The following is a 24199-nucleotide window of genomic DNA, read 5'->3' as shown; positions in this document are numbered from 1 at the left end:
TTGTCTGTTTTCATCTACATGAGCTTACATTCCTTAGCAAAGCTGGGTGATGGGCAGATGGAAATCTCTTTGCTCTGTTGATAGAGTATGTTTTTAGCAAAACAAAATATGAAATCGGATAAGCGACTCTGGTCTAGAGGGTCCTGCATTCTTCAGTCCTTCATCATATTTTTATAGCTGAAGAATTCTCTCACTGCTTTATGTTGGTCCGATCAAAAGAGTTCCTGACAGCAAGGGACAAAGGGTGTACTCTGTCGTTACTGACACAATTAATTATTGTCATGTTGCAGTCATCATTTTGATGTGGAATCTCAAAGGCCCTTTTACATTAGTGCCTGTGGCTACATAGTTCCTTACTTTCCATGAATCAAAAGATGTTGTAACAGAATGAAAGAAATGATAAAATTTTTATTTTTATTTTTTAAGGCCTGATCAAAAAATAGAAGATACGGCAGAAACCAATGCTGAAATTCTTGCTCGTCTCACTTCTGCGGTAAGGTCATTGCATCAAAGTTTGTGCTGATCATGTTTGAAATACTGTCATGTTTTGGATCCCTTCAAGTTAAAGACCTAGTCTTAGTGAACAGATGTTTGTCTATGCAGACTTTTTTTTTTTCAGTCTCTGGAAGGGAAAAGTTTTACTGAGGCCTTAGTGTGCAATTCCAAAGCTATTAAAATCAATCCAAACAAGGACTGCTGCAGCCATCTCTCTTTGAATACATGCTATTCATGGCCCAGGAGATACCAGTTTGGAGGATCATGGTGATTTTTGTGGCATGTGCTTTACACTCAGACCCTCTTGGTCAACTGTACGTCAGTGTGAAGCCAACGATGGGGTGGGAGGCAAAGGGAGGGAGATGGCTGGTGTAGATTATCATAAAATTATGAGGAGACTCACCTGGAAAGAATGAGTATCTGGCTTTCCAACTATGTTTAGCCTTAGTAAACTTCACCATAATAAACAACAGTTTATCCTGTCTCTGCCAGAAGTTGGTACATCTTGTTTATCTTTTTATAAGATCATTGTTCTAAGATGCAGACAGACAGGCCTTCAGAAAGTTAAGCTAGATTCACTCAATTTAATGAAATCTGTATGATTTCAGATTGTATGCTCAGCAAGCTTGCAGGTGATGCAAAACTGGGAGGAATAGTCGGGTCACCATTCTCAAAGGCATTTCAAAGATCTGTAGATGTGGCACTTAAGGACACGTGGACTTGGCAGTGCTGGGTTAACAGTTGGACTCTATGATCTTAGAGGTCTTTTCAAACCTAAATAATTCTATTGTTTTGCTGCCATTTAGAGGGACCTTGACAGTCTGGAGAGATGGGCCAACAGGATTCTCAGGAAGGTCAACAAAGGGCAATGCCATATCCTGAATCTGGGAGAAATAACCTCAAGCTTCTATGCAGGCTGCTCAAAGCAGCTTTGCAGAAAAGGAGTGAGGGTCCTGGTGGACAGCAGGTTGAAACAGAAATGTGCCCTTGTGGCAGGGGAAGCAAGTGCTTCCTGGGCTGCATTAGCGAGAGTGTTATCCTTAGGCTAAGGGAGGTGATTGTTCTCCTCTACTCTGCACTGGCGTGCCACATGTGGAGTGTTGGGTCCAGTTCTGAACTCCAGGTACAAAATATGGATGTACTGGAGTGTATGCAAATGACCACGAAGATAATCAGGGGAGCAGAGTATCTGACTTAACAGGAGAGTCTGAGAGAACTGGGAGTGGAGCTTGGAGAACAGAAGGTCATGGAAGAATCTTAACAATGTGCCCAAATACCTGATGGAAGGGAATAAAGAAGATGGAACCAGGCTCTTCTCAGTAACATCTTGTCACAGGAGTAGCACAAACTGAAATTAAAGAAATTTTACTGAATTCTACTTACTTTTCTAAGCAAAAAACTAACTTACTCTGAGGGTGATCAAACAGTAGAACAGGTTACAGGAGAGTGGTAGTAGACTCTCCATCCTTGATCCTTGGAGATGTTGAAAACTCAAATGGACACAGTTCTGAACAACATGCTCTGGCTGACCTTGCTTTTGAGCAGTGGTTTGAATCAGATGATCTCCAGAGGTGCTTTCCTACCTCAACCATTTTGTGATTGTGTGATTCTGTGAACGTCATGAGTTCTGTTTTGAGTACGTGAGAAAGTACAGAGAAGAAAGTGAAGCAAGCTGGGTGAAGTTGTTATGAAAAAGGCATGAGGACAAGAGCTATTTTAAGGAAAATAAGTAAAGCACCATCTTGAAATTGATGAAAAATGGGAGGGAGAATTTATCTTATATTTTTTAAAGACAAATATCTTTACAAAAGAAATTTTGTAATGTGTTTGAAAAACCAATGTTTCTGTATGCTCAAACTTATGCAAAAATAATTTAAAATGCGTGCCATGAGAAAAGGCTGTGTTTTAATTTTTTTTCAGATTTTTTCTATATTCAAACTCCTTGTTTTATTTACCTTTTTTTCTTAACTGATAATGAAAGGTGAACTCAGAACCTCAATATCCCCCATTTTTAGTTCCATAGAAATCAAAAATAGGAAAACACTAAATACTTTCTGCAAAGTTATATCTTAAAACTCAAAATCTACCAACTCAATAAAACGTTGCCAGTATCCCTCAAAAGCTTTGCCTCTCAAAAATAGAATAACGGGGATTTTGTCAGTTAAAAAAAAGAGAAGCACTCAACAAAACAAAGTGATTTTCTGACTTTAAGAACTAGATCTAACTGCTGCTGGATACACTTAAGTACCATGCATATCCTCAAACACCTAATTGACAGTGAATTCAGAGTGTTTCACATCTTACTTGCAAGGTCAAACCTCTGAACTACATGCTGAATGATTCCAGCAGTAGGGCACATGGACAGGGTTTTTTTTTAAATGAACCATTTTATTACTGTAGCTAACTAGCTAAAGAAAAATTAGACAGTTGTACCTCCAGATGGCCTGAGCCTATTTATTGCCATGGTGCTTTCAAGAAGTCTGATCTTTTCTCCTGCATTTTCTGATTTTCCACAGAACTTTGAGGGCTCTCTATAATGATTTTCTAGTCCACCCTGGAGAAAAGGCACAAGACCAGAACAGAATCCTCCAAACGTTAACATCTATATATGAACTTTTCCCTTTCATCCCTCTAGAATACTGCTTTTCCTCCATACAGTATATACGATCTAAGGCACTCTGCGACTTTACAGGAGAGTCTTTTATGTCCAAGGAAATTTGAACACTCAGCTTACACCATTCAACAGAGGGCTGAACTCCCCAGTATACAGGTTTACTTTTTTTTTTTTTTTTCCCTTTACTAACAACTTCAGAATTTATATGGGGAAAAAAGAGTCCTGTAAGCAGGATCTGGAAACAAAAGTGAAAGTATTAGCTATGGCTGGAAATGTGTTCACTATGGCTTTTGGCTCATTGATGTTTATGTATTTTGCAGACAATCAAACCAGTCTTCCTTGAAAAATTTGTAATTCAGAATCCTGTCCATGATACCCTCCACACCAGTATTTCAGAAGTGGGAAAAAAAACCCCAAACCCCTACTTCCAGACAACACTAAAGCAGTCCAAGATTACAGTTGACTTTGGAGGTTTAAAGGTACAAATCACACTGCTGCCTCTTCTGTTTTTCTTTTTGCTTTTCTTGGAATAAAACATTCTTGTCACGTCACAAGAAAGTTTCTGTGCCAGCTTTTCTTTTGTGGGGGATTAAAGTCCCAAATTTTCAAACCTAAACTGATTTTGAAGATCCAGCCTAAGCAACACTGGAGGAATCTGTGTGCCTAAAATATAAATCACTCTTTTAACCTATCAAATTATATGCTCATGGCATATGCTCCATTATAGCAAGGCATCAACAACACCATCAAACTTGAATTGTAAAGGCAGCTGACATGCATGCAGTGCAAAATGCCCTTGGAAATACATTGGCATGACATAATCTTTTTGGTCATGAATTTTTAAGAAAATGCAATGATTACTTTTGGGTTTAAAAAAGCATTCCAGAGCTGTTGTGTATCCCATGTCATGTCCTGAAGAGCAGCTTCATATTCAATATTTGTCTGCTAAAACCGGAGCACTGAGAGATAACTATGAGTGTTTCCACTGCAAAGTTTTTACCTTACCTTGTGGTGAAACAGAAAGGAGTGTCAGGATGTTAATGAAGTGTATCTGGAAAATGTATTTCTGGTACTTTAGGGCATCAGCTGATACTACTTTTATTTAGAGCCCATCAAACTATTGTAATTTGAGATGCAATAATGTGAACTATACTCTTCTGGTTTTTCAAAACCCTGCTGTTTAGAGATTTCTGTTGCAGGAGTTCATTTTGAAATTCTGTAAGGTTTGGCACTTCATCTCGAAATCTGAAGTCCTGTTTGGCACATTGATATCTGGAATACTGTTTCATGAAAGACTTCTAAGGGCAGAAAAAAAGAGAAGGGAAAAAAGTAGAGGTGGTATGCGCTGCCTGCTGGACGCACAATTATGCTTGTTATTATAAATGACCAGATTCATGGATAAGAGAAGAGCAGTAGTTGTGATTTATTTTTCAAAAATCTCTACCTCTATTCTCTGAAGACAATACTCACCATATAAATATACGTTTTGTGTTTAATCATGCAGTACTGTACCTGGGTACCACTTGGTATGCACACTCTTTTTGTTCAGATTGCATAAAACCCCCTGATTGAGATGTGATAACATGCCAACAACACACTCAAAATGTTCTCTTTCAGACTTTCACAATATTTATGTAAATACTGTGTGCTAAGCTGGCCATTAAACTAAGTAAGTTTTGACATCTACAGTGCTACTCAAAATGGGATATTATTTAAATAGTTGTAACTTTGTAGGGACAAGCTCTATGTATGAACCATTTTTTTTTAAATTTAATATCTCAATATAGTAAGCGTAGTTCTTATTTGAATGTATATTTTACTTTGAGTCTGCATTATTGTCTTCAATGTGATGTGCAACTATTGATTTTTTCAAACAGGCAGTAACTGGAATCCTATTAGGAAGAAGTATGATAATGTGTAGCATGTGTGCAGTGAGGAATAGATGTTGTACATGGATTTCCATTGCTGTGATGATGCAGAGGAATTGCATGTCCAGCAAAGGTGTCAAGTGCATTTACGCTAAAATAGACAAAAGCCTATAGATTATGAAATCTAGGGACACCAATCAAATCCAGAAGGATGCTCATCAGTACCAATTTTTTGTGACTGGAGTGAATCCTATGAGAGCTCAGATTGTCAGGATGGAACCCTTTGATGAAGAAATTTTGCTTAATAGTGATGCTAGATAAACATGTTTTTCTCCTTCTTTAACTGAAGGGTTTTGCTCAGGTTGAGTAATATTCCAGCTGCATTCCTGGCAGACAACAAGCAAGGAGATATTTTGTTTAACATAGACAAAATATAGAAAAACAGCCTTTGGGATTTTAGCACTGTCTTTCAAACTTAACAAGTGCCACCTTATAAGCAAAAGTAATACTGCAAATATAACTGCAGGATGCCACAATGCTGCCTTTTCTTCTGAGAGACGGATTTTTCTTCACACTCATGGAGAGATTTGCATCTTTCAATTTGATTGGGTTAAGTGATATGTTTACAGTTGTTGCAGGTTGTAGTGTCTTCTAAGGCTAATCTTGGGATAATGTATTCATTAAATGCTAAAAGGTAAAGATGAGACATCAGTGCACTGTTTCTTACTGTCAGTAACCTGTGAGAATAGACCAGAATCAAAGCATCAACACTGGTATCTCCTGCTGAGCTTAATGGAGAGGCTCTGAGCAGTGTAGCCATGAAAAGTTGAGGTGGTGCTATTCAGGAGCAACTTTGGCTTTTATTCAAAATCTCCCTCTAACTCTGGATAGCTTGTATGTATTATTACTAGTGTATAATAATTGCTGCAAGCAAGCACACAAGTTGTTTTTCCATGGAAGAACTGTTCATTCCCATTTTACTTTCAGTTTATGCTTACATTAGCCATGAATAACATTTCTCCAGACATGGGAATGAGTGTACAGGAAGGAAGGAAGGGATGGTAATACTGCCATCTTGCACAATTGTGCTGGAAACAGGATGACATTTAAGGAAACCAGGGCACTGCCTTCATATTTTCCTGCTTGGAGTGGCAGAAAACTCTGTCCCTCTCAGTAGGGCAACATCAAGGAATAGAAAAGATCCTTGTACCTTGCAAAGACAGCAAAAAAAATATCCCTGGTCCTTTGCCACAAGGGAAGGAAGGATGCAAGAAGAGGAAGGATGTGGCCTCTGGTATGACGGCCTTCTGGCACTTGTAGAGCGTACTGCTGGGTGGCTGCTGAGTATGTGATCGGTGGGTGCTGGAGTTATCATGGTACTGAGATACCCTGAGTTGTTTTATTCTGTCTTTCTGCAGAGACCAATACAATATTAACTGTCCTTTCACATTTTCAAACTTTTCTTTAGAGTCATGAGAGTGGGATGTTGACAGTTGTTACTAGTTGTATTACTTTGGGGATCCTTTGTGGGCTTTGTGCCTTATTCCGATCAAAGCACGTCGTGTGAATGATGTTTGAAATTTTACATTCTTTCAGAAACTGGATGTCAAAACCCCCACTGCAGAATTGAGCTTTGCATAGGTCTGTTAGACAAGATGGCTAGTATGCACTGCTGGAGACTTTGAACAGAGGTGTCAGGCAATCCCTACAAAAAATAGTTGAAATTACCTTTTTTTTTTTTTTTTTTTTTTTTTTTTTTTTAAATACTAAAGGCAGGCTGTCTTAAGAAAATTTGGGAAACTGGAAGAAGATGAGAGGTGTTCAAAGAGTCTGAGAGTGTGGATGGGGCGGAGGAGGAGAAGAGCTGAGGTGTATGCAGGACAGAGTGTCTGGAATGCTGTAGGCCACGTGCAAGCAGCTGCAGTGGGACAGATGATGGTGGTGAAGAAGTCTGAAGCATAAGAATAATGCACAGAAAAAGGAATAGACCTATGCAGAAAAGTGGGTGTAGGGTTAAGCTGGCAAAAGAGGCAGTAGCTGCCCTTGTAGACAGTATCGGGAAAATATGAAGAATGCGGAGACAAGAAGGCAAGGAATGGAGCTGGCTAGCTTGGCAGGACTGTCATCACAGACCAGTGAGATAGCCTGTAATACTGAAAATCAGATAGCTCTGACTTCTGCATGTTCATCTCAAGCGAAATTTTAGTCCTGAAACACTCAGCAATGCTGTTAGGAGAGGTTGTGTCCTCCTGAAAGATCCAAAAAGTGAATATAAATTATATATGTGAACCTCAGACAAACCTCATCATGGAGAACTTGCTTATATCCTGGAGTCACACATCAAATCCAGCATTACAGTGTGCTCATCAGAGGCAAAACAAATATGTAACAAGGAAAGGGAGAAACTTCAAGTGTGTACTTGTGAAACAGATATGCTGTGCAAATAAATGGCAGGTCGGGCTACTGAATTGCCCACTCCCTAAGGAATGTGTGGTATTTACATTAAATTAAATTAAAAACAAAAGAGTTGTCACAGAATGCCCAGCTGAAAAGGAAATAGATTTGCTAGGAAAACTGACTGGAGTTCCAAAACCAGATACCTACATAATTCCATGTGCAGTTGACTACTCCAAAGAATTGATAGCTGGTATTTTACCAGTGTTGAACTTTGTTTTGCTTGACTGTGCTAGCAACTATAACCATCCTTGCTTTTCCTGATGTTTCAGGTACAAAGAGAACTGGCTGCTGTCATTGCCTTGAAAGCAAGGAAGTCAGGTGAGTAAGGCTGGATTTCAGAGGGGGTTTTGTAACACTGCTCCCTTTTGTCATTTATTGAAGTACTTGAATTGTCATTGCTGTCTTATTAACAGGGGGAAGCAAAGATAGTGATGGAGAATCTGTGTATATAGCACAATGCAATTACAGTCAAGCTTCTTTTCCTCTAGCTCATCACATCACATCTAATAACCTAGCTAATAAAGTCAGTGTTTTGTGGTAAAATCATGTGAATCTGAACTTAGGTCTCTTTCTGGCAAAAATCACTATTTTCTCTGGGCTGGCACTTAAGGAAAGAAGCTGATGTCTTTATTTCAGTTACATTTAAGACAAATAGCTTGATAAGTTTCTTATTATTTTTTTATGGCTCAGTATCTCGTACTATCATCTTTTCCTTACACCTGTGTTTTACCTGTTCATCCAGGTGGTTTTCTTTATGCTAAAGCAAAAAGACAACTTCATACACAAAGGTGTCCTTTCCTGTCTAGGCATTTTTATGGCTGTAAAGGAAATCTTTGTGATTGGGGCAGTAGAAGAGGAAAGGTAAATGGATAATTGAAAGTCTCCGACAGTAAAAGCATTTATAGCAAATGCTGCTGTTACAATGCAAAGGCACTGAAATATGTGGCCATCTCAGCTCTGTCAGGGTTTGGTTGCACAGGTGCTTCAGAAAGTGGTATCTGCATTGCTGAGCTGGAGTGGAAGCAAAGGATCCATGTTTTCTCAGCACTGCATGGGAACTAACAAGACCTACTTGACCAAACTTGACTCTGTACAGGGTTAACTCTCTGATGTCTTCATATATAGAGCAGTTAATCTCTAGGAAATTGAATGTATTTCTAGAGTAAAACATAGGTGGAGTTGCCTTGAGTTTTTTAGAGGTTCCCAAAGCCATTCAGGTCTTTGGGAGCATTGTCACTGAGCATCTCTTGTGATCTTCAGTGATTTTCCGAGAAATCAAGATTGTGGGTCTTGCACTTCTTGAGCTATTTTTTGACTGTTAATAGTAATGCATCATAATATCTGTATATGTTTAACTGTGACTTACAAGTACAGCACAAAATGTATTACACACAACACATGAACAACACACATCATGGTATTTTAAACTGGAGGCATCGAGCAGATGTGGCAGGTGTTTCTGCAAAATCTTTTGTGAAAATGTAAGTATGATAAAAGTATTTGAGACACAGTTGGGCGCATTTTTGTCTGGAAATAGAGGTACACATGGGTTATATCCAGAGTCATCTGCAGGTGTAAATCTGCAAGAAGTGAACACAAATGTAAGTGTGAATTCAGGCCTGAATTGCTTTTGTGTAGTAGCTTTGCCTCTGAAACTGCTGTAGTAGTTGATGATGTTAACACCTCTCAGCTATTTGCCCTTACCTGGTATCACCCCAGTCCCGCCTGACTTATAATGGCTGAACATGGAAATCCTTCTGCCCTGGCTGAGTGCAGAGAAAAACAGGCTATTTTAAAGAAGGGCTGAAGGTAATATTAGCTTTTGCTGTCAAATGCCAAGAGTATGGTGCCATGTACTTTTCACTTACTGCTTATATGGGGGTACAAAATTTCCCAGCTTCTCAGCAGTTGTGTCAGCAAATGTTATTGCTGCTACTAGCAATAAATAAAACTTTTTTCCCAAAATTAGTTGTTTTTAACCTAAATTAGCCTCTCATTTCCTTTTGCTGAATTGTTACATAAAAGGCTGTTTTAGTAGAAAATGGGATGGGAGTTGGATTAGGAATGAGGTGCAGGAGATGAAAATGGGAAAGGAGGATATCTCTTGGAGTCTCCTTTATGCTAGTGTACAACCCACATTGAGCTTGTAAAAATATTTTAGTTAAAAATCACAGCCTTAAATAAAGCTCCCTATAGATCTTTGCAGTGCTGTCCAGCCTTTCCTAATACATTAATGTAAGCACTTTAAGTATCTTTTTAGATCTGAAGAAAAGATACCTCTTTAGTCAGTTTAACTAGTGCATGCTGGTTGTTGAAATTTGCATTTCTTTATGCCTCATCTTGGATGACTATAAAAAATGGGTACGTGGTCAGGCATAACTGTAAGGTCTAAGCTAAGTTAATGCCTTTAGTACAGTAGGTGCAGAGTAAATTAGGTGGTTGATTGTGCTTATTTCATTGCTGATGGTTAAATTCACAGCATAGCAGTTACTGTTAGCAATCAAGCTGTGGTATGCTGTGCCTGGTGAAGTGCAGCATATTTCAGAGAATGTAATTCTGGAGCTGAAAGCTACAGCATCTGTCAAAGATATTGTTCCTCTAACCCTCCCCAAGACTCTGTATAATTCCAGGAAATAAGCCCCCAAAGATCAGACAAATAGTTTCTTTTGGCACGAAGAGAGCAAAACACGGCTTGTGGGCCAGCTGCCCTGGGGAGCTTCCAGGCTGGTGTGTGAATGGTTTGGGTGCTTGGCTCATCCACCCTGGAGTTCATGAGTGAGGAGGGCAGGTGACAGGCATGGTCCTAACCTGCTGGCTGGAACCTGCCTGAGGTGGATAATCGGTTCATTAACCAAAACCTTTCCTAGAGACCAGCGGCCCACAACTCAAAGCTGTTGTGCAGTGGTTTGATGGTTTTTAAATTGCAGTGTTTCAAAATACTTCCTCTAGATAGCTGGTTAGCATTACCAGCTGGAGGGGGAAAAAAAAAAAAAAAAAAAGAAGAACGTATTTTTGCTTTATGCAAAGACTGTGTAATTTGTTCCTGAATTGCTTTAATTTCTGGATATTGTGCTAGAAAAACTGGCTGATTAAAACCTTTGTCTTACTTGTCTAGGACTTCTGTAGTAATCACTATGTTGCATTGCATGGAAAGTGTTATCTATACATGCACACAAACACCACAGATCCCCCTGAAAGGGGTGAAGAGGTTCCCAGTAGGAAGGTTTGCTATGTTTGGAGGGGGGATAATATTGCCGTTGGTTACCTGTGTGAAACTGGTTTTGTTTTAAATTAATCTGGGTTTGCATAGGTGAAGTAGTAATTGCAATTGTGAGAGTTCTGTCTGTTTCAGAGATTTAAACACTGTATCTACTGACAAAAAGTTTTGAAAACCAAGGTAGACACCTGAGCCTGATGTGGAGTAGGGCAGAGTATCAAATTCTTGCTAGTACAGGATCTGACTTGATGGAGAATGTCAGCTACCAGTAAATAAAAACCCAGTACGGTGTGGAGTAGAATGCCTTTCCCCAAGAGGCATTCTTCTGTTTTTACTGTGAGGTAGAAGAATAGGAGAAACTCATAAAGGTGACAGATGCTGAAGGAAAAATCGGGAACCTGAAAAATCAAAAACTTCTGTGCTGTGGAAAAAAGCTCAGTTCCCATGTTCCAGATGTGTACTGCAAGTAAACCACTCCGATAGCAAGGCTTACAGAGAGGTACTTGAGAGCCCTTATGCAGAGGGAGCTCAGCATTTGTAACTTCTTTGCAAATAAAACTGAAAGAGGGTAAAATAAAGGTCTGTAATTCAGGAACTTTGATGGACCTCAGTAACGCTGTTGACTTGGAAGCACATTTATATTTCATTAGAATAAAGCTCTCATGATAAAGGTGACCTAAGTGGGGGAAATGAGCTTGTGCACTTCTCTGTGCCCTACAAAAATGCATTGAAATTGTTCTTGCCTAACCTTAGAAATAAATAGATGAAATGATGTCTTCTTTAGTTTGGTAAAAGGTCTGGCAAAGCAAGTAACTGAAGTAGAAGTGAACTTTTGTCTTTAATTGCAGGCACGTGGCATTAAATTGTTGTGTTTGTTTATACCTTGCTGGCTCCTGATGGGTTTTGCAGATGTGCTGAAACGTAATAGAAATGCAGCCTCTAATCTAAAGATTTACAGAGGTTGGCGTTTATCTCAATTTCTCGTCATGGCTCATGACATGTTTCTTATGTGTTAGAGATGGTAGCTAAAACAAGGATGAAAAGCTGCAAATAGCCTAAGGCTGGAGGCTTTAGCCAGTGGCATAGCTGCACGGGTACATCTGAACTGATCAAAACCTGTCAGGTAGGTGCTTTGTACTGGCGTTAATCCCGTCCACAAACAAGATGCTGAGCATTTCTGTGCACGAACCTGGCTGCACCCCATGGCATCACCCAGCAAATCTCTTTATACCTGAAAGAATTTCTATAACTTTATTAGTGCAAAGGATTGATTGATAAGAGCATGGCGCTGGTCTTTGTTTTTAGGAATACAGAGGCTAATTAAGATAATAACTGACAAAGTATGGATGAGGTAGGAAAAGGGTGACTGCAGCTTCTCCCCAGGCATTGCTGCAGCAGGGCTGTGGGGGCTTTTTCCTCCCACTGCGAAGGGTAGGGCAGCCACAAAAGCCCTAGCACTTGTGTATTGTTTTGGTCCCTCTTAAGAATGGCATTCAGGTTTCCACTCTAGATGCATTTTAGTCATGCCATTTTTGAATTGACTACCTCTATTGATTTTTTCAATGGCTCATTTACATTTTATTTATAATAATTTTATAATAAGATGACTTTTGCAATGTATTAACTTCATATTTGAGATCTTCTGGATTGCCTCTACCATATTCTGACATAAATATATGCATATCCACCCTTCCCCTTTTCTTTCGAATTGCTTCTGTCAGAACCTAACTGCCTATATGATTTCCTTAGTATTTTTATTTCTGTGCAGACGATTCAATATGAAGCAGTCACTGGGGCTTGAGCTTTGCCGACATGAATGAAAAGCAAGCTGTGAACAGCTATTCCTTTTCCCAGCAACTGCAGCACCTCTACAGCACGGCTGTCAGAGCTGATTGCGTGACTCGACTCAAACACACTCCAGGCAATGTCAGACCGGTTAAACACATGAGAACAGTCAGGCTGGGTCAGGTTAAAAGTCCAGCCAGCTACGATCCTACTGTGAGTGATGAGTAGTGGATGCTTAAAGTAGAGAAACAGAGCAAGTACAAACAGTCCTTCTGATGTACGTACTCAGCATTTACCAGCCTGTGATAGAGGGATTTTGCTGTACCCACACTGTTGTGTTAGGTAGACCTTACTGGACCTTTTCTTCATTAATTTATCAAATTGCTTTTTGAGCCTCCTTATACTCCTGACCTTCATCGTCTCTTATGTCAGCAAGTCCTACAATTCACGTGTGTAGTATGTGAAAGCGTATTTTTTCTTGTTTGTTTTAAACACGTTCCCCGTGACCCCCACTCTGTTGTGATATAGCTCTTTGGTAACAGAAAGTGGTGAATAATCCTTTTCCTGTTCATCATCATACTACTCAATATTTTGTCCACAACTGTCATACCCCTGTGAGTTGTCTCATTTCCAAGCTATATTGGTAGTCATTCCTCATACCAAATCTAGTCTGTTAAATCTGATCATCTTTCCTATATCTATTGAATATTAGGTTGGATATTAGAAAGAAGTTCTTTACAGAGAGAGTGATCAGGCACTGGAATGGCCTGCCCAGAGAGGTGGTAGATTCACTGTCCCTGGAGGTTTTTAGGATGAGCTGAATGTGGACTGAGTGCCATGATCTAGTAATCACAGTGGGGTTGGATCAAGGGTTGAACTTGATGGTCTCAGAGGTCCCTTCCAACCCAGTTAATTCTATGATTCTATGAATTATTTTTGAGATAGGGCAGCCGGAACAGCTTATAGTATAGTAGCAGCCTGTGCTAGAGTTGACACAAAATGAGGGTGTCAGCTTCTTGTTAGGGTGGGGAGGTGGAGAGATGTGGGAAGGAGCCCAGTAAGACTCTTTAGACAGCTGTTTTATCAGCTTAGTTAACTCAGGAAACTTCATCTTTACCATTCAGCCCATTTCCCCAAGTAGCACAGATCCTTGTGAGACTTCTTTATTCCACCATAATTAGCAAAAACTTTGTCATTTGGCTATCTGAATGTCCTATGTTATGTCATTGAATTTGCAGATTTTATGAACAAGCATACGTACAGTATCTCTTACTCAAGTAAGACGTTATTTTGTTACAACTTCAAATTCCTCCGAGCATTCACTTGTTTAAAATGAAGGTCAGCATTATCAAAATGTGCAAAATGAGAGTTCTTCTTCAAATGGTACTAATAGCATTCACCCTGGAGGAATGGCCACTCAAAATAAAGGTGCAGGATTATCATGCTTCTGTTAGGTCACTATCTTTAGTTTTCCTCTGCCCATTGAAATGTGGTTCACAATAAAAGATTCACCTGAAAAACATAGCTAGCAATATTTTAAAAGTTACACTCTGCTTTAAGGATTTTAGGTCTTGAAGTAAGGGAGGTAATCTTGTTTTGTTCAGCCTGGAGGAGACTGAGGGTAGACCTCATTGCAGCCTTCAACACCCTCATGAGGGGAAGTGGAGGGGCAAGTACTGATCTCCTCACTCTCATGACCAGTGGCAGGACTCAAGGGAATGGCATGAAACTGAGTCAGGGGAGGTTTAGGTTGGATATCAAGAAAAGGTTTTTCACCCAGAGGGTGGTTGAGCACTGGAACAGCCTCCCCTGGATGGTCATCACAGCACCAAGTCTGTCTGAGTTCAAGAAGTGTTTGGACATTGCTCTTACACACATGGTGGTGATTCTTGGGGTGTCCTGCTCAGAGCCAGGAGTTAGACTTGATGATCCTCATGGGTCCCTTCCAACTCTGCGTATTCTATGATTCTAATAACATTGGCTTCTGTAAGTAATCCTTTTAAAACATTTTAGGCCTTACTGAAGGGAATTCCTACCTTTAGGGACCAATGTCTTGTTGCAGCACATGGGATTTTTCCATTACTCCTGAGATCATGCACACCAAGAAAATGACAGCACTTCAGAAGGGCAGGGTCAGACCCCTCCTAGCCCTGGGGAATGGTGCTCCTGGTGTTGGCTGCTCAGGAACCCTATGTGTGACAGACACACAGAGCTCTGGTGTGCTGTGGCTGAATCTGTGATCACCTGCTTTGTGCCCACCCTGGGCAATGTTGGGGGTGGGAAGTGCCCTGGACAAAATCAGTGAAAGGACTACACGACGATACTTGACAGCCTATGTGTATTCAATAGCTGATATAAAGCAGAATGGATTCTGAGTCTTGGAAAAAGAAAGAAAAGAGCTCTCTGTTGGGAATTATGAAGAGAGGGATTTTGGCAGTTTGTGGTTTTGTTTTTGCAGTTGTTGTAGAATTTTGTGTATAGTTTTTTCTGTGGGATCTGTAAGGTCCTCACATAGAAAAAATAAGCAATGCAGAATAGCTGCATAGGTGAAAGATATTTTGCTCATATGCCAAAAGGGTTAGCACAGTACAGTGGGAAAGACAGCAGTTGTGCAAAAAAAAAAAAAAGCCATCCTCTAGGTGAGTGGTTTTTTTTGCTAGGGCTTTTCGAGAGGCATTTACAGTGAGTTCACAAAATTTATTTATTTGAAGTCCTCTTTGTTTCCTACTCCTTTTCTGGCCATGCCTGGGGGGTGTTTCCATGGAATAGAGAGCAGTGTTTCACTTTGCACCAGCCTGCTCAACAACTGCCCTTACCTTCTTGTTTGATCTGTTCCCAGCAATCATTCTCTGATCACATAATGGGCTCTTCTCCATCCCTCCATCATCTTGTTTCAGGCAACACTGCTAGAGATACATTCACTGCCACGTGATTTTTTTTAAAATTTTAAATATCATGCACATGAGAACAAATGTCTAAAAGTACTGGGTAAAAATTAAAACTTTCTGCGTTCAGCCATTAAATGGTTTTCCTTGAGCTGCTGTTGGTACAAAAAAAAATTGGTTTTATCTGTTGCTGTAGTAATCCTAGAGTGTGTGCATGTCGTTTTCAACATTTTTCCCCTGATAAAAAATACGACTTCATATGTTCACAAAGTGGGTGTAAAATGTGGCTTTATCTTTGTATGCATCACAAAGGGCCAGGCATTGGAAACCAAACCTCCTCTGGCCACATAAATCAACAATAGTTGATTATCTATTAAAAAATGCCTCCCTTGCTTAGCCAGAGATGTTTTACAAATTATATTCTTCTAATGCACCACTACCTTGGATGAAATATGGGCCTTCAAAACCAGATGAAAGGCTTCAGTTCTGATAAATAAAATAAACAGAAGTTCCTAACAAAACCAGTTGTACAATGATGTGAAAAGAATAGTGACCATTATACAACTGAGCTGGGCAATACAGGTGGCTTTACTTGGTACTCTAATTATTTAATTTACCCTATCTATGTAATGTAGGCAGACCTGAGCCTCGTTTAAACTGAGGTTTGTCCTTGCTGTGGTTATACAGATGCAGTATGAAGGAATGGTGCTTTAAGGGTGTGGGGATCAGCAAGACCAAATCTACATCTGTGAGCCTCCTTTCTTACCTCACCGGCTTTTCTCTTGTTTAGATGGCAGATTCCGACCCTTGCTGTTATCTGTTCCTCTTGATAAACTCTGCAATGAGAGGAAACGTTCTTGCATCATTTTTGGGAGTCCTGTTTCCTATTTGAGATCTGAGAAATGGCTTGTAGCACTGAGACCCTCGGGAACTTATTTTTCTGCATGGAAACTAGACCAGCATAATGAGTTCCTCTGTGCAAATTCAATATTAGTTCTACACCTAAGGTCAAGCAGAAGTTAATGACCATTCTTTACATACAGAAATCAGTTATGAGACCAACATTACATTTCACTCTTTTGTAATTGTAAAATAAAACGTTGGAGTAATTTATGTTAAATTGATTTAAACTACAAAGCATAAATATCATAGAATCCCAGATTAGTGTTTGAGAGAAAATGTCATCATTGTCACTTGTGCAATAGTTCATTCACCGACTGCACCTTTATTCTGTCCCTTGCTTGGTGCTTGCTGTGCTTTATTAGATACAGAGGTGCTGAACAATACTGTAAGCCAGAGTCTGTCTTTAATAATTTTTGCGTTTTCTTTGTTTCTTTAATTAGCTGATTTACTCAGCTGATTGCACAGCTGTCTGGGCAACACCCCCCCAGGGGTCTGCCAACTGTTTCAGAGATATGTAGTATACTTAGTGAAGGGAAATCTGTATGATAATTTGCATATATATATATATGCAGAAATAGTGGGAAGGAATGAGAAAGCTCAAAGGCAATTTTTGTATTGCCAATAAAGGGAAACATGTAAAGGATGAGCTTAAAAAGCTTTCTCTTTTCAGTAATTTCTGAGAAAAGATTACAGTTTCATGGTAAATAAGGAACCAATTCTCAGTTGGAGGGTTTTGTTCCTGGGATTGTTGCTGTCTCTTATATGCAGCCTTTGCAGATTTCAGAGATACTCAGTGCTTGTTAGTTTTGCCTCTTTAATTTGGAAACAGAACTTGGAAAATACAGGAGCATGCACAAGGACATGGTCTGTTCTAAAATGGTCCCCACATCTGAGGTTTGCAAAGCTTTTACTGGCTGCTCATCTTCCTTTCCATTGCTCAGCTCTAGTGCTTTATGTAGCCTAGAGGATCTGGCTTTTAGTTTCCCCAGTGGTGTCAGTATGAGCTATTCATTTTTTTCCACTCTGATAAATTAATAAGCATCAGCAAACATTATAACACTGTCAAACAGCTCAGAGCTGCCATAGTAACCATTCTCTCTAGAGCTTGCTGTATAACAAGGGATACCACAAGCTCCATTGTTCAAAATAATGGTAAAGTTTTAAAAAATCATGAAATTAGCTTAGAGTTATGTGACTTCAAAAAAGGGGAAGGGGTTACTGTTTTTTTCTTTAAGCTTCATGCCAACAACTTTGTTTGGAAAAACGACAACAAATCAAAAACAAATAACCAACCAAGCACACAAACAAACAACCCCCCAAAACCAGAAAACAAACCAGAAGAGAAGCGTGACTCTCAAAAAATTTGGGAGATAAGAAGAATGCTAGAAGTTGTGAGCTTCCTAGCAGCTGACAATAAATCAACTAGTGCAGGCTGCTAGCAATTCTGGAGCCTTCCCCGGGGGAATTTTCTTTCAGATTCCTGAAGTCTTTTCAACAGTGTTGGTTTGGCAGGGACAGAAAAAAAACCCAGGGTATAATCATCCTGCAGGGATGAGGCAATGAAAATCAGTTGCCTTGTCAAGTAAACAAAGTTCTCCTGTTCAGAAGTAGACTCTTTACCACTTCCAAGGTGGTATATGTCTCTTATCTGTAGAGGGCATGTAGGTGCCTTTTACTTGCTGACTAGAAAAAAGAGATTCTTATATGAATTTTGATCACGGAGTACTGAAAGGATTGAAGTCTTACAAAGGCCAGAGTGGTTTGATGTTCTAGGATGTTAGCAGGTTAAAGAACAACACTAAATAATAAATTAACATCCTGTTTTGAAATGAAGTATCGTCACTGAAAACATGAATGATGTAGCCTAAGGGGTGACCAAGCTTTAAATGTGGAGCAGAGCTAGCTCTGGAGCAGCTGTGGGGGCAGGTGAGCCTGGCAGTGTTGGTACAGCTGGGATCCCCCACGATCAAGCTGCTACCAAGGCTGTGCCTGAGGATTTGCAATGGGCTAAGCAATTTCAGTCTTAGGAGCAGCCTAGGGCGGCGCAGAGGCAAACTGCATGTCTTCCAAGGGGGTTTATGGGCTCGTTATCCCCAAAAGGCAATCAGTCCTGGTTGCGCAGTTGGGCTTTGCAGCAAGCTCAAGGGCTGAAGCTGGAAGTTGTGTGGCACAAGGGTTCTGGCAGCAACTGTAGCTTGAGGGGTGCCCTGTCCTCTGCCTGCTGCCTGGATGTTCTGTTCTCAGCCAGTTCATCAAACTGAGCCAGATCAATAGTAATCCTTTGACAATCCACAAGTCCTAAATGCCTTATGGTAGCACAGAGAGGGAATAGTCAGTGCTGGAGGTGTGGGACAGCCAGCAGTGATGGGGGGCCAAGCTGGCTTTCTGGAATGACCATGTAGGTGCCATCCAGATCGAGTTGCTTGGAGATGGACAGATGTCCCTGCCTGCTGTTCAGCAGCAAAGTGGTTAACTGTGATGATAGTCCTTTCTTAAACATTTAAGTAATTAGCTTTCACAGTTAACACCCTATTAAGCCAAAGGGAGGAAGTTCACTCCTCTCCTGGTGTTATTGTTCCAGTCTGGCTGGCTGCAGTAGCAGAATGACGCTAGTACCTTGGTTTGTGCTGTGAAGGTTATCTTTGCAGCCAGAAGGGGTAGAAAGAAGAAATTTCATTTATAGGAAAGGAAGAAAGCACAATACAGCAAAGCCTCTGGGAAGATTGCAATACTGTGGGTTCCAGGAGTTGGTTTATGTGTGGATTTTTTTTTAACTGTCCTTTCCACTTTCAGTTAGGTAAGGGATTCTGCTATGTTGAGCAAGACAAAGTATTAAAATTAATTAATGTGAATTGTATTATTTTGTGATTTTAAAATCTTACTTATCAATGTGATTAATTTACCTTCCTATTTGGTGGCATACAGAACAGTGTATCATGGAGGCACTGCTCTGTGGCTAACCCTGGCCCCCTTGGCAGATTCTTCCATAGGAAGGAGAAGGTCCATAGTGCTGCCGGTGGTTGTTGTGACCCTCCCTGCATGCCAGTCTGCCTAGCTAAGGTGAGCCCTTTAGCATGCCTGTGATGCTCTGTGTTGCTGAGGAAGACAAAGTCTTTCCAAGGCCTTAAATCTACATTAAACTTAGTGGTGTGGCTGTAAAAGCCAGGAAACACCGTTAGTTGATTCCAGTGTGAGTGATGGACATGTTCCCTTTCCTTTATCACTCCCAGGTGATGGCCGATTTTGCTGATGTAGCTGGTATAAAATGATTTACTTTTGTTTCTTATTTCTTTGTTATTTTTTTCTGGTGATTTATTGAGCTGAAATGGGATTACTAAAGGACAAGGCTCTCCCCACCAGGAACTCTCTGTTCCAACATTAGTTTACAGAAGAATCTGCTAGCAAAATCTCATCTCTGGTCTGTGGGGGCACAAGGAACTTAGTTTGGATGATGACCCTTGTGATATACTTAAGTGACCATAAAAAGTCAACATCCTGAATTCCCTTGGCTGATTTGCAAAAGGATACATTTGAACTGCACATTAGCAAGCTGATGCTCATTTGACATCTTTTTCTTTAATGCATGGTGACCTTTATTCCAAACAAGGAGAAATGCTACAGGTAGAAAGGGAATTGGTCACTCTATATTTGTTTGCATTTTTTTCCCTGCCTCTGGTCTCAAGCCTGAACCCAAACATAACATTTAATAGATACATATAGATCAGGGTAAACCACCTTTGCCTTTCCCTGTTGCTGCTGCTCTGTAAAACGTGCTGGGAAATTAGTATCAGGGAGCAAAGCTGGATTTACGCTGGCAGAGAAGGAAATGTTTGGCTCAGCTCCAAAGTTCACAAGTTTTTTGTATGTACAGTTCCAGAATCAACACTTGCCTGCGAAATACTTTCCCATCCCACCCTAAGTTTCCGCTCACTTTTCCTATGCTTGAATTTGCGGTGTCAGAACTTTTCTATTAAAACAATAAATGACCAACTAACAGTAAGTGGGAAATTATCCTTGAATTCTTATTTTTTTATGACAGAACTTGTGTTGCATGCACAATAGCCCATGAGGGCAGCACGTGGGCCAACTCAAGGGGTGTCCATAAGTTGTTATGGGGTTAGGAGGCACACTGTGTATAGAAATACTGCAGTCGATTTCTTATGTGTGTGTGTGTGGTGATCCCCAGTAACATAAATTTCGAAATATACCAGAATATTTTAGGGAATATATGTTCTTCCTGTTTTATAGACAAAGCACATAGGAACATTTTCCTACAGAAAGCAAGAAAATATAATTAAGGGTTGTTGCTTGTCTGTGTGGCCACTTCAGTCTTCAAGGGACCATGTTCTTGTGATGGAAAAAAAGTGTGAAGTGGTGTGATTCCTTGAGTATTGCTCCCTGGGTGTAGTTAAATGGTTCAGTTGTGCTGGTTCTTATGGGTTTAGATATGAGGCAAGGAGGTCACAAAAACCAAGGTTGTGATGGGAATTTCATAAAAAAGAGACCAGCTGCTCCCACTTTCCCAAGAGAACTGCAAGAACGTCAGTGTGAGGTCTGGGGTTTATTTTTTTTCCTTTAAGAAAATATTTACTGATTCTTTTCTACATTCCTTACACAGTCTAAACAACATTAAAGCCAAGGAGAGCTCAGTTTGGATTAGGAACTTTTTCAGGTTTTTTAGAATTGAGCTATTAAATTGCTGATATAAACCACTAGTTTTTTTTTTTTTTAAGGTGTTCACTTTTTTTTTTAAGGTGTACACCCTTAGCTGGGGTAATTTTCTCATCATCTTTAAAATTGCTCATGCTAAAATTGTTCAACACCCAAGGATACCTGTATGCATTGGGAGTTGTGAACATGTACCCTCTTTATTTTTCCCTTTGTGCCATGTAAGAGCTATTACTGCCCTCGATTCCAGGTGTTTGCTGGTTGTCATTATCTCCCCGGGGAGGTACTCTCCCCTCAGCACGGTGCTGCTCCTCGAATGTCTGCCTGTTTACTTTGGTTGAAGATGTTCTGGGGTGTTTGCATTGGCACTGGGCGGGGAAGGGGACACTTGTAATAGAGGCCTGTGACAAGTAGCCAATTGGCAGCCACTAACCTTTTCCCCTGGCACAGCTGTTTGCAGAGCGCCCATCTGCTCAGCCTTGTCGGAAAAGCTGGCTGGATCAATGTAAATCACTTAAACCTGGACGCCTGGTCTTGTTACTAGCAAGGTGCCACTCCTTTAAATGCCGTGATTAATAGCCAGAGTCTGTGGGGATATTTTGCCCATCATGGCTACAGCAAATTGATTTTAGGAGAAATCAGAAAATTGAAAAGAGAGCTGGGGAAATGTGTTTCTACTAACGCAGCTGCAGACTCAACATTTTGAGCAATTGCTCAACCAACCAGTTTTTAGCATTTGTTAGTGCCTTCTGGCGTTGCAACATTCCTCTCCCATGCAGGTTGTTCTGACTAGCATTCGGCAAAGGGATGTCCTGAACAGTTTGTGTTTCCCACAGCAAAAATAGGTAGAATAGGCTCATGTGGGAGTGTGCAGGAGGATGAGGCAGCTCTTGGGGAGGAAGACTGGGAAGTGGGTTAGGAGGGAAGAGACTACCCAGAGCCCCTAGCCTGGTTGGATGGAGTAAATTGCCTTTGGAACCCTGCACTAGGAAAGCAGGGGCCACACATGGCTGTTCAGGCCATCCCACTAGTTATTGTGTCATTAGGTTGTTCCTGTTCCAAGCCAGGGCACGGATATGCCACAGTGTCTCAAGCACATTTTGATTTTGCCTAGTCTTAAATGCTGCTGGCCCATTATACATGCTTTCTGTTATAGCTGTAATCTGACCCTGTGTTTTCAGCAACCACCTTGAATTTCAGAGGTTGGCTGGTAAAGTGATGTGTGCAAACCCACTGGTGAAGATTTATATCAGAACTCTGTTTTCCTTTGATAATGGATTTGAAAAGATCCCTGCATGGAATAAACTGTAATGACAAAATTACTTATTTACTCTTTTATAATTACATTTTTATTACTTTTTTTTTTTGACAGCATAACTGTGGGGGAAGAAAGAAAAATTATATCCTATATGGCATTGCAGTATCAGCAGAAATCCACAGAAAAAGAAAATAAATCCATATGCTTTATTTTGGAGGTCAAGAACACTCCAAAGTTACTTTTCTTCTAAGTTGCTGGATGCTGCGTAAATGTTAGGCTGGTTTTTGTCTGCAACAGCCCCAGAGCACCCAAGCAGACACACCAAGGTGGACCTCACAGTTCATATTACATGTATCAGCTAGGCCATGGTAAGCTGGTTGCATGTCTAAAGATTCAGTCTGAGGGCTGAGGAGAATGTAGCTGAGGGTGCTTGGTGAAGGTAACACTGCTACCTGCCAGTCCTTCTCCTGCTCCCTTAACAGCTGATTTTTTTCTTCAGTCAAATCCTGGCCTGCCTCAGCTCACAGACATAGTTTTAAGGCAAAACCCCACTGGTGATCCTTGTCAGAAAACACTGTGCTGTGGCTGTTCACATCCAGACTGACAACCAGCTCAGGTACACAGGGGTGAAGGAGAGAGGAGATAGGCAGGAGGAAACACACTAGCTCAATCTTCCTACCCATCCCTCAAAGCCATGAGCCTGGTGTTTTTTAGGAAATGGATTTGCCAGCTCTACCACTTCAAGGACACTTTTGGTGTCACAACTGCTACGGCTACACCAGGAAATCATTCAGTGTATACCCAAGATTGATGATATATTTGAGTATGGTTCTTCTAAGTAAATGAGTACAGCGTAAGGTAAAGTCTTATGTGTTTCATCAAGTCTGATGCTCCTAACCCACCATATGTCATATTTCAGAGTGTCTGAGGGCCTAATGTCCCACCAAAATACAGCACATGGGTGTGTTGACTGAAAGGGTATCATGGGATATAGGTAGCAAAAATGCTAATAGATACAGCTGTTTGCAATACAGAAGACTGAGTGGTCCCTTCAGAAGACGTTCCTTGTTTTTCTAGCTAGGTGAACTGCTAAGTCTGGTTTTGACCCTTTTGGGGATTACAAGTTTGATACAAAACTTTATTCTTGAAAGTCTGGCGAAGCTTGCTGATGTTAAGTGGTTTAAGTTATGTTAATTGAGCGAGGTTATTGGTTTCTCCTATTATGCCAGCAGCAAAGAACTTTCAATAGAACATCTTCTGCTACCATTTACTTCTGCAGATGACTCTAATGGGTAGTTGTGGTGTTTGTTGAGATTGAGATCACTTTGCTTACAAAGTATTTTCCAAGTCTGAGGTGAGGGATAAATCTGCTTATTTTGTTTAGTCTGAATTGATGTTGTGCAATATAATGGAAGTAAAGGGAGACCTGACTTTTTTATTCCTTATGAGTCACGAGGTCTTGTTACAATGTATGGAAAAAGTGGAATTTCCTCAAATGTCATCGTTTTATCAGAACTAACAGTGGCATGGAATATAACTATTTAGTACTGGATTTTACTGCCTGGGGGAAAATAAAGTAAACTATATTTAGCATTTGTCTAAACCCAATAAGATGCACCTTACAGGATCTGTCCAAAATCACTCAAGGAGTTAACTAGAATGCTGAAGTTTAAACAAGATTTCTTGAATAGTCATCCTCTTTGACCTAAACGGGGCCATGCTGCTTTGCTGCTTCTTGTGATTAAAACCTGCCTGCTTTCAATGTAGTCTTTCTTATTTTAGCAATCTGTCAAAATGAAGAAAACAGCAGTCAAGAAATAAGAGGACTAGAAGAGCTCAAGGATACCTCTGATGCACAGGTAAATGTGTAAGATTAATGGAGTCTTGGGAATGTTTTCAGATCTACAAGTTGAAGAACTGTTCTGTATAGCGAGCATGTAGGAAGGAGAAAGTCTGCTGGATCTCATTTTATGTGGCTATTTAGAATAAGATTGATGATTATTCTGGGAATTAATCCCATGATGTTGCAATTGGACAGCATTCTTCAGC

The 24199-nt window shown here is 40.3% G+C and overlaps 1 protein-coding gene across 1 annotated transcript in view; it reads left to right on the top strand.

Moving 5' to 3' along the window:
* The window catches only part of RAPGEF5 (Rap guanine nucleotide exchange factor 5), a 167013-nt gene that overhangs the window by 42587 nt on the left and 100227 nt on the right, over positions 1-24199 (top strand). Inside the window, exons 6-8 of the mRNA XM_027895735.1 lie at positions 427-493; positions 7704-7752; positions 23933-24009. Of these exons, the coding sequence (XP_027751536.1) occupies positions 427-493; positions 7704-7752; positions 23933-24009 (193 nt within the window). The remainder of the gene's footprint in view (positions 1-426; positions 494-7703; positions 7753-23932; positions 24010-24199) is intronic.

This window comes from Empidonax traillii, unplaced genomic scaffold (genome assembly GCF_003031625.1).
Source record: "Empidonax traillii isolate 1590-97213 ecotype Southwest subspecies unplaced genomic scaffold, ASM303162v1 scaffold17:size2698205, whole genome shotgun sequence".
Taxonomy (NCBI): domain Eukaryota; kingdom Metazoa; phylum Chordata; class Aves; order Passeriformes; family Tyrannidae; genus Empidonax; species Empidonax traillii.
This window is presented reverse-complemented; position numbering and strand designations above follow the sequence as displayed.